This window comes from Elephas maximus, chromosome 7, assembly GCF_024166365.1.
Source record: "Elephas maximus indicus isolate mEleMax1 chromosome 7, mEleMax1 primary haplotype, whole genome shotgun sequence".
NCBI classification, from domain to species: Eukaryota; Metazoa; Chordata; class Mammalia; order Proboscidea; family Elephantidae; genus Elephas; species Elephas maximus.
In genome coordinates, this window is record NC_064825.1 from 137,538,903 (window position 1) to 137,548,186 (window position 9,284).

General features: G+C 66.4%; 2 protein-coding genes across 6 annotated transcripts in view; both read left to right on the top strand.

Annotated features, from left to right (window-relative positions):
• The window catches only part of LOC126080731 (collagen alpha-1(I) chain-like), a 4,080-nt gene extending 1,527 nt beyond the window's left edge, over positions 1 to 2,553 (top strand). Inside the window, exons 4-7 of the mRNA XM_049891909.1 lie at positions 126 to 210; positions 416 to 648; positions 877 to 1,788; positions 1,986 to 2,553. Coding sequence (XP_049747866.1) covers positions 126 to 210; positions 416 to 648; positions 877 to 1,788; positions 1,986 to 2,553 — 1,798 coding nt within the window. The remainder of the gene's footprint in view (positions 1 to 125; positions 211 to 415; positions 649 to 876; positions 1,789 to 1,985) is intronic.
• Positions 1,723 to 8,110, top strand: HRAS (HRas proto-oncogene, GTPase). Of its 5 annotated transcripts, none has more exons than XM_049892983.1 (6): positions 1,723 to 1,788; positions 3,068 to 3,231; positions 3,654 to 3,832; positions 3,925 to 4,084; positions 4,766 to 4,905; positions 4,987 to 8,110. In XM_049892983.1, exons 2-5 carry the CDS (start codon positions 3,121 to 3,123, stop codon positions 4,883 to 4,885), a joined length of 570 nt encoding a protein of 189 aa, XP_049748940.1. In that variant the 5' UTR covers positions 1,723 to 1,788; positions 3,068 to 3,120; the 3' UTR covers positions 4,886 to 4,905; positions 4,987 to 8,110. The 5 variants fall into 5 exon arrangements, with proteins under 5 accessions (XP_049748940.1, XP_049748942.1, XP_049748941.1 ...); XM_049892985.1 differs by lacking the exons at positions 1,723 to 1,788; positions 4,987 to 8,110 and adding exons at positions 1,915 to 2,011; positions 4,164 to 4,254 and having other exon boundaries at positions 4,766 to 4,857; XM_049892984.1 differs by lacking the exon at positions 1,723 to 1,788 and adding an exon at positions 1,916 to 2,011 and having other exon boundaries at positions 4,992 to 8,110.
• The last annotated feature ends 1,174 nt before the right edge of the window (positions 8,111 to 9,284 follow it).

The window sequence follows — 9,284 nt, forward strand, 5'->3', positions numbered from 1 at the left end:
CGTGATGCGATGGCCCAGGCGCGTGGGCGCACTTCGCTGCTCTGACAGGGGGATGCCGCTGGGGAGGTGGGCAGAGGGGAGACTGGCCAGGTGTCAGCCCCCCTCTTGCGGCCTGCGTGCTGTAGGGTCGTGGGGCGCGCCCCATCGCTGGCACAGGGCCTATCCAAGGCCGCCTGTGGCTGGAGACGCGCACGCCCGCTTTTCCCACGTGTGAGGGTTGCCCCTGAGCCCCGGCCTTGCGGGACTTGCCTCTACCGGGAAATCTGACCCGCGCAGGGACACAGGGAGGAGCAGTGAGAAAGGGTCTCAGAACGAAGATCCAGACCGGACGCCTGGAGAGGATCCGAGGTGCCCGCGCCTCCAGACGACCGCTGCCCCTGTTCTCACTCGACCCGACCTTTTCTCTGTCCCCCAGACGCCGCCGCCAGCCCCTCCAGCAAACCAGCCACCACGACGGGGCTTGGGGTCGCACGCGGTAGTGGAGAAAACGGCAGGGTGGGGAGGCCCCGGGAGAGGCCCGCAGGGGTCAAAGTCCCGGAGGGGTGAGCTCGCCCTGCGCGAACAGCCGGGGGCCGGCGTGGGAGCGTTCGGCCCGAAGGAAGGAAGGGGTGCCGTGCACGCGCTGTGGCCCCGGGGTCACACTGGCAAGTGGGCGAGGCGCAGGGAGGGGAGGGGGTGCTGCCCACAGTGGGAAAACAGCCTTATCCGTCTTGAGTCAATTTTTGTTTTGAAATAAGGAGGGTGTATTTTTTGTTTCATTCATGCATTACTTGAAATTCCAATAATTTAAAAACATGCAGCGTCTTGGGGGGCGGGGGGGCCTCGTCGGCTCTGAGGCTCAGACACGCAGAGCTAATCGGCCACGCCGCGTGTCAGCCTCGCAGCGCCGCAGCCTCCGGGTTGGGGCGCGTTGGGTGGCCGGGGAGCAGGGTGCCGGCGGGGTCGGGTGTCAGGGGCGGTCTCCGCGTGGGCCTGGGCGGGGCGGGGCGCTCGGCGAGAGCCCAGGAGGCGCCCCCTGCAGCCCCGACCCGGGGCGCACGGCCGTGTGCGCCGCCCGGGGTCCCTGCGGGGTCGGGCCGGGGGTGCGCCCCTGCTCCTCCGGCGGCAGGTCGGCCCGGCCCCGCGGCCACCTGGAAGGGAGGGACCGCGCGCCGCCGAGGGACCGGGGTCTCCGGGCTGCGGGCAGGGCCCCGGCCCGTCCTGCTCCGGGGGCCGAACCTTGGCCCTGACCCGCCGGGGCCCGCGGCGCTGGCTCCGCCCCGAGGCTCGGCCCCGCCCCCAGGGTCGGCGTGACCTTTTGCCCCGAAGGCACGGGGCGGGGCGGGGCGCCGGGCGGGCTCGGGCGACCCCGCGGGGTCCTCCCGCTACCGGCAGGGCCCGGCCCTCGGCCCCGGCTCCCCGCGCTCCACCCGGGCCGGAACCCGGCTCCGCACTCGGCGCCCCGGGGCCGCGGGGCCGGCACCACCCTCCGCGCCCCTCCCGGAAGCCCCGCCCGGCCGCGGCCCCTGACTGGCGGGCCGCTCGGCCAACCGGAGCGCGGGCGGGGCGGGGCGGGGCCGACGGGCCGCGGCCAATGGCGGGCCGCGCCGGGCTGACGGACGGGCGGCGGGGCGGGGCGTGCGCGGGCCCGGCCGAGCCTTCGCCGCCGCCCGCGCCCCACACCGCAGCCCAGCCGCACCCGCGCACCCCATGCGCCGGCCCGGCCGCGCCCCGGCCCCGGCCCCGGCCCCAGCCCCCGCCCCGGCCCCCGCCCGGCCCCGGCCTGGGGGGCAGTCGCGCCAGTGAGCGGTGAGTGCGGGCGGGGCCCGAGGGTCCGGGCGCGGCGGGCCGGGGTCCCTCCCCGACCCCCGAGCCGAGGCGACCCTGCTCGGGCTGCGGCGCTGGGGGCGGTGGCTGGGCGTCGGGCGCGCGCCTGTGGGTGGGGGGCTGGCGGGGACCGCCGCGCCCCGCCTTGGAGGGCCGACTTGCTTGTCATCGGCCTGGAGGCTGCGGCGGCCGGAAGGGGGTGCAGGTGAGCCCGCGGGCCGGGCGGGGCGCTGCGCTGCGCGCTCTGGGCTGCACCGCGCGGGTGGGGACGGGGGCTGCGAGTGCCCCCGTCGAGCCAGCCTGTCCCTGTTGTGGGGCCCTCCAAATGTCCTCAGGCTGTGTGGCCCCTGCGCCGGACCCCCGCCTGTGTCCCTGGCGCTGGGCAGGTCTCCCCACTCGCGGGGGCCCCGGGACCTTCCGAAGCTGCGCCCCTCCCCCTTCCGCAGTGGACGTTACACACTTCAAGCCGGCCTGGGGCGAAGGAAGTGGCTGTCCACCCCCCCCCCACAAGGGCCACCGCTTATTGGATGTGACAAATCCCGGGTACCCAAGCTGGGGCCTCCAGTCCCAGGGCTGTTTTCTTTTTCCCCTGGTCCTTCCTTCTTCCTTTGGGTCTTTGCAACAGTGGGAACTTCCCTGCGGCTCCTGCCTTCCACCCTGGCTGCCGCACCTGCCTTGTTTTCCCCAAAGTTTTTAGAGGACACCCTAGGTGTCTTCGACTTTAACGACTGCCAGGCTGATCCTTAGAACACAGGTGGAGCTCACAGGGTCACTCTCTGTCTGAATGGTGCCTGGCACAAAGTAGGCACTCAGTAAATGCGTCAAAGCCTGTGGACACACCTGACTTGTGTCTGCCTGCCCGGACTCGCTTTGGAGCACCCAGCCATGGCAAGACCTGTTCTGGGTGGGGGGGTAACCTCATCCCGCGGGCGCTGCCAGCTTAGGGTTTCTGCCTACCCAACAGCTTCTAATTTGGGTGCGTGGTTGGTAGATGCTTTCAGCTGTTTCCCTTGCCTTTGGGGGACAGCCTCTTGGCTTCCTCACTCAGTAAGTGCAGGTGGAGGTGGGGCCCCTCTGCCATCTCCTGGGCCAGAGGTGCCACAGGTGAGCAGCTGACCACTGTCCTGGGTCCCCTGCCACTGAAATGTCAGGGCTTAGGAGTCAGGCCCAGCCTGGGCGGACTGGCCCAGGAGCTCAGCCAGAGTGTCCCCTTCAGGCTGCCCCACCTGCATTTGGGGCTAAGCTCAGCCTTCTTTGGCAGGTGGAGCAGGAACTACCATAACCGTGGCCTGTGCGGCAGCCCCTTGAGGAGCGATGACGGAATACAAGCTGGTGGTAGTGGGCGCAGGTGGCGTGGGGAAAAGTGCCCTGACCATTCAGCTCATCCAGAACCACTTTGTGGATGAGTACGACCCCACCATTGAGGTGAGCTGGGCTGCCCGCTGCTGCTGCCACATACTGACCTGGAAGGCATGCACACCTGAGATGTGCACCCACCTGGGAGGTGCACCTGGCTGGGAGGCGCGCACACATGGGAGGTGCACCTGGCTGGGAAGTGTGCACACAGGCCCCTGGGCAGACATGGCCAGCAGACCGAGGATGGGTCCTCTCAGCCCCAATCATCCACAAATTGGGCCCAGCCCACTCCTTTCCAAAGCTCTGCGCTGTAGCCTGGGTTGCCTCCTATCTGCTCCTCAGGAGGAAATCCATAGTTTAGGACCTGGCGGGGGGGAGGGAGGGGGTCATGGGGGGTGACCCAAGAGGTGCAAGGAAGGGGTTGAGGGTACAAAGGCTCCATCCCAGAGGGGAGCGGGCCAGCCAAGTCCCTGAGCTGTGTGCCCCTGCAGGACTCGTACCGGAAGCAGGTGGTCATCGATGGGGAGACATGCCTGCTGGACATCCTGGACACAGCAGGGCAGGAGGAGTACAGCGCCATGCGGGACCAGTACATGCGCACGGGCGAGGGCTTCCTTTGCGTGTTCGCCATCAACAACACCAAGTCCTTTGAGGACGTTCACCAGTACAGGTGAGTGCCGCCTGCTGCTGTCTGCTGTCGCCATGCACCCAGATCCAGCCTTGCCTGAGGTACGCTGTGGCTCACTCCTCCTCTCCCTATAGGGAGCAGATCAAGCGGGTGAAGGACTCGGATGATGTGCCCATGGTACTGGTGGGGAACAAGTGTGACCTGCCTGCTCGCACCGTGGAGTCACGGCAGGCCCAGGACCTCGCCCACAGCTACGGCCTTCCCTACATTGAGACCTCAGCCAAGACCCGCCAGGTGAGCCTCTCCGCTACCTAGAGCTAGTGCAGGGACACGCCCCGGGGACATGCTCACCGCCACCTTTCCCTCCATGCAGGGCAGCCGCTCTGGCTCTGGCTCCAGCTCCGGGACCCCCCGGGACCCCCTGGGACCCGTGTGACCCAGCGGCCCCAGCGGCCCCTCGAGCTGTAAGTCCCCCAGGCGGCAGGGCAGGGGGTGGCAAGGGCCAAGGCGGGGCTCCCAGCCCTGCAGCCTGGCTGACACAGCCCTTGGGGAGGTGGGGGTCCCTGGAGAGAGCTGCCCTGAGCCAGGCCAGAGCGGTGGCCCTGGGGGCCCAATCCCCTGCCCTGCAGGGCGCCCCAAGGGCCCCTGGCAGTCTGAGCCCATAGCGGGGCTGCCACAGACTCAGGCCGTAGCTCGGACAGGAGCTGGGCGCAAGATGGTCAGGCCTCGAGCCAGACCAGGGCCTGGGGTTCCCGGGTACCCTGACCCATGGCGGAACAGCTGAGGAGGGGGGAGCCTGTGCAGGGGGAGGGCGGTAGCTTGGCCCCTGGAGGGCGTGAGTGTGGGGGTGTTTAGGGGGCTGGCCAGAGCCTCAGGCTCCAGACAGATCTGCTGGAGCCTGAGGTGGGGAGCCCACCCCCTGCAGCCCCGGGCGGCAGGCCTGAGGCCGCCCCGCTGAGCCGGGCCCTTCCCTAGGGCGTGGAGGACGCCTTCTACACACTGGTCCGCGAGATCCGGCAGCACAAGCTGCGGAAGCTGAACCCCCCGGACGAGGGCGGCGCTGGCTGCATGAACTGCAAGTGTGTGCTTTCCTGACACCATGGCAGCGAGCTAAGGTGAGGCTCTAGGCCGTGTGGGTGCCGTGCAGGTGCTAGCCCTGTGTCGGTCCTCAGCAGCTTCCTTTGTCGACTGCTCAGCACAGGCGCAGGCGTGGAGGTGCAGGATGCGGGAGGTGGCGCAGCTGGAAGGGCACACGGAAGGAAGGAAGGAAGTGCCACCGGGGCCCGGCCAGCCCAGAACAGTGGACAGAGGTGACCTCAGACCTCCCCACGGACGCTTTGCACAGACTGTCACGAACTGTCCCAGATGCCGTCGGCTCCGCGCCCTCCACCTCTCCCCTGCCCCTGGGTGCAGGTGGAATCGCAGTAAATTATTGGATGGTGTTGACCTGGAGTTGGCCTTGGGGTCGGGAGGCTGAGGGTGTGTTGGCCTCACATGAGGCACCTTGGGAGCCTTGGGCTCTGCCCAGGCACCTGCCTGCTGCTGCTGTGGCCCCTGCATGGTGGGGGCAGCTGGGAGGCCCGGCCAGGTGGCCCAGGGGCCCTCTGCCAGCATGGGGCATCTGGAGCCTTCTACAGAGCTGCAGGAGCTGCAAGGACCAGCTGAGGGAGCGTGGATGCTTTATGGCCCTTCCCACCCCAGCAGGGGCCTTACTGGGGAACACTGGAACCAAATCAGGGTGGACATGAGGGTCTGTTGCTCAGGGTGGGGCCCTGTTTCTGAGTTTTCAGACTGTGAAAGGAAGTTGCTGAGGACAGCTGAGCTGGGGACCCGGCCCCCACAGCCCCACGCCTACCCAGCCATTTTCCATCCCCTGATCGTGGAACAACACCGCTTGGAGACAGGGTACCCAGCACCCCATCATAAGTGTGCGCTCTGGCCACCAGGCCCAGACGCAGTTGTGGATTAGATGCCCGGCACCAGCCATCCCTGCCCTGTGTCTGTAGTTTGACTGGCCAGGCCACCTGCTCCAGCCGTTCGTGCTCGGTACGGTAGCCTGTCACCCTGACACCTGCCTCAGGTCACGGACCTGGTTTTCTGGGCACTGGCAGACAGGGGTAGCCACGCTTTGCTCTGACAGGGTCAGCTTGTCTTGGGCCAAACTCTGGAACTGGCCAGGGCCACTGAGGCTCCGTCCTTTTTGTCCTCATCCTGGCTCTGGGGCCCAAGGTACTTCTCCCCTCCCAGTGCACAGGGACCCTGTGGGTCAGGGGTTTGTGTGAGGGGCCAGCGTGAGGGGCAGGGCGTCCTGCTGCCAGTGGGCTGTGGGAGCCCTGTGCCTGCCCTCCCTTCCAGTGGTTCCCGTGTGTCCAGCTTCCCCGTGGACAGAGGTGGCAGGGTATGTGAGGCTGTGTGTCTCTGCCCTTTGAGGGGTCTGTTGCAGGAGCCGCAGTGCAGGGATGTACTGGGCCCTGCCTCTGTCCTGAGTGGGCATGGGCGTGGGCAGACTTGGAGCCAGGGCACAGGGGCAGGTCTGCTGTGAGGCCCTGGGATGGCCAGAGCTGATGAAGGGAGGGAGTGCCCTGTGTTCTGGGTCAGAACCCCTGGTGTTGGGGAGTGGCTGGTGGTGGCCTCGCGGTGCACCCTAAGGCCAGGAGAGACTTCTGTCTCAGCGGCCGTGGTACATCCTGAGAGCTGGCCAGGCCCGGCCTCCCAACCTCCCGTGTGGGGGTGGACTCTGTGGAGAGCCCCACGCTGACACTCCTTAGCCTTGGTTCAGTTGGGGGTTTGAAGGACAGGATCCCTGTGCCTGGGGGTTGCAGCTGCCCCTGTAGGCCCCTGGTCCTGGGTGTGTGGACCAGGCAAGGTCAGCTGGTCCTTGTGGGGGAGAGGGCAGCCTGGGCGCAGGCCCCTGGGGGCACTCTGGGTTCCAGGATACACTCTCCAGGCTTGGTGACGTCCTGGGGATTTCCTCAGGTTAAAGGATGGCAGACACCGTTAGCTTCTCCACCTGGCCCACCTTGAGGGTCAGGTCCCACTGGCTCCTGTGTCTTCCTCGCACTGGTGGTGTTGACACTGTGTTCCCTGACTCCTGGGCATGATGTGAATGCAGGTCTAGTCCAGACGGTCCTCGGTGCTCAGCAGGGTGCTCAGCAGGGTGCCCAGGAGTGGGGCTTCCCTGTGGCCAGGTTGGGGCATAAGTGGGCTGGCTGCAGCACGGGCACCTTCTCAGGCCTCCTGGCTGAGGTGTACGCCGCCTGGGCCTGGGGGGAGGCAGGGGCTGGAGGGTCTCCCCTGACTCCTGGGGTTCCCACCTGCCGTGCAGGGTCACAGGTCCTGGGAGAATGGAGTTGGGGGGCCTCTGGGGAAGGGGCCATCAAAGTGAGCCCAGAGCCTGACCCACCCAAGCCTGAGTCCTCCTGACCTATCCCACAGCCCTGGGGCCGCCTTGCTGGGGTGGGGGCACAGGCAGTGCTACAAGTGTTTGCACCCCCCATCTCGAGGCTTCTCTGAGGAGGAGACGGGAAGAAGGTGGGCCCTGAAGCCCGGGGTGCCCCTGTCCCACCACGCAGGAGCCCCAGGGGGCTGAGCCGGGAGGGGGTATGCCTTGGGCGTGGGGCCTGAGCCTGCCCAGTGGGGCGCACCCACCACCCATCTTGCTGGGCAGGTGGAACTTTCTCACATGCACCTCAGCCAATGGCTGGCAGTTGCTCCAGCTTGGTGTTGCCCCCTAGTGGCCAGGTGCAGGACAGCAGGTCCTTCAGAAACTCCCGCAGACCAGTGGGAGCATCTTCCAGAGTCGTCCTCCAGAAGGGGAGCTGGTCAGGTGGCGCTGGATGCCCCTGGCACCTCCCACAGTGGTCCTCTGTGGGCCACAGGCATAGATGCCTCAGAGCCTTAGGATGAGGGGCTAGGAGGTTCTGTAGGCAGAGTGGCCAAGGGATCCTGAGCCCACATCCTAACCCCCCCAGCTCCTAACCCCCCCACCTCCAACCCCTGTGATCCAGGCAACCCTCCTAGACAAGGTCCCAAACTCCTCAGGCCCCGGAGCGGGGGTCTCTGCCAGGCCCGTGGGACAGAGTGCTTCAGTCCTGCGCCTCATGATGTCTGCTGTGTTCTGGGAGGTGGGTGCATAAGCACCCCGAGTGCCCAGCTTCAGGGTGCACAGCTTGGAGCTGGGAAACCGGGGTTCACACCAGTCGCCCCACCCTGAAATGGACACACCTGGTCCCTGCCCCCCAGCTCAGGTGTGGGGGAAACAAATACATGGGGTGGCCACAGTGGAGGGATCCTGAGCATGTAGGGGCCTGAGAGGTGACTCTGAGGGGTGTGGGGAGCACCTGGAGGGGGATGAGTACGGGGGGGCGTGGAATCTGGGTTGGGGGGGTACAGGGCCGGGGGAGGGGCCCACGGAGCACGATCAGACAGAGGCACAAAGACCAGCAGGATGTAAATAAATAACAGCCTAGGTGAGGGCAGCAGGGGCTGATGACCGGGGACCACAGGGTGGTGGGGGGAGGACATGGAGGAAGGCCATGGGAGTTTTGGGGGGATTCAGCCTGTGACTCCGAGTGAGGGCCCTGGCCAAGAAGCTGTCCTGAAGGCTCTCAAGTGAGGCAGAGCAGATATGGCAGGGTGTGTCCACCCAGGGCACCTCTGTCTGAGGCCCCACCCTTTCCCCATGCCCCAGCCCCTTAGAGAGGTACGTGGCACCCAGGGTGTCCTTGCTGAGGCCCATGTGCAGCTGCTTCCCAACTTGAACCCTGACCCAACTCACCTGCCACACCAGAGGAGCACACGGACGCCAGCACCGGAAGGGCCCTGGAGGGGAAAGGGTGCCCAGCCTCAGAGTGTCCCCCCCGCCACCCCGCCCCACTCAGTGGGGAGTCTTTAAGGTATTTAAGGTCCCCTATCCCACATTCCCCCATGCGAATCTTCACAAGCTCTGGAGAACCTGCCTCACTAAAACTCCCGGTGTTGAGGGAGGCCACGGCCAGGGCGGAGGGGGGCTATGGCAAAGGCGGCAGAGCTGGGAGGGCGGGCACTACGGGCTGTGGTGATGGCTGTGATGTGACCCACGCTGGCTCAGCTCCGAAGAAGGCCCACGCCCTGTGCTGGAGCCTTAGAAATGTGGGCTGGGGTGGCAGGTGACCACTGGGAACTCAGGCAGGCAGGGGGCAGCCCAGGAGGCCAGTCCCCCCACCCCCCATGGGGATGGTCTGGGAAAAGGTCTCCAGCTGAGTCAGGGCCCTGGAGAGCAGCCCCTGGGGACCCTTTCCCTGTCTGCAGCTCCTATAGCTCTACCAAGTGTCTGATTAATAATATGGTACCTTCAGGGTCTAAATTCAAATTTTATGACAACAGCAATGTTTATTCGGCATGCTACTGACTTGTGAAATTTCCTCAGAGACCAGCACCCTGCACTCTGTTAGCTCTCGGGGTCTCAGGCAACCCCGGGAGGAAGGTGTCATTCCTTGCTTTGAAAAGTCGTGGG

Coding starts and splice junctions, on each gene's coding strand:
- HRAS (XM_049892983.1), top strand. CDS start 3,121: ATGACGGAATACAAGCTGGTGGTAGTGGGCGCAGGTGGCGTGGGGAAA. Junction 3,232..3,653: donor AGTACGACCCCACCATTGAG/GTGAGCTGGGCT, acceptor GTGCCCCTGCAG/GACTCGTACCGGAAGCAGGT. Junction 4,085..4,765: donor CCTCAGCCAAGACCCGCCAG/GTGAGCCTCTCC, acceptor GCCCTTCCCTAG/GGCGTGGAGGACGCCTTCTA.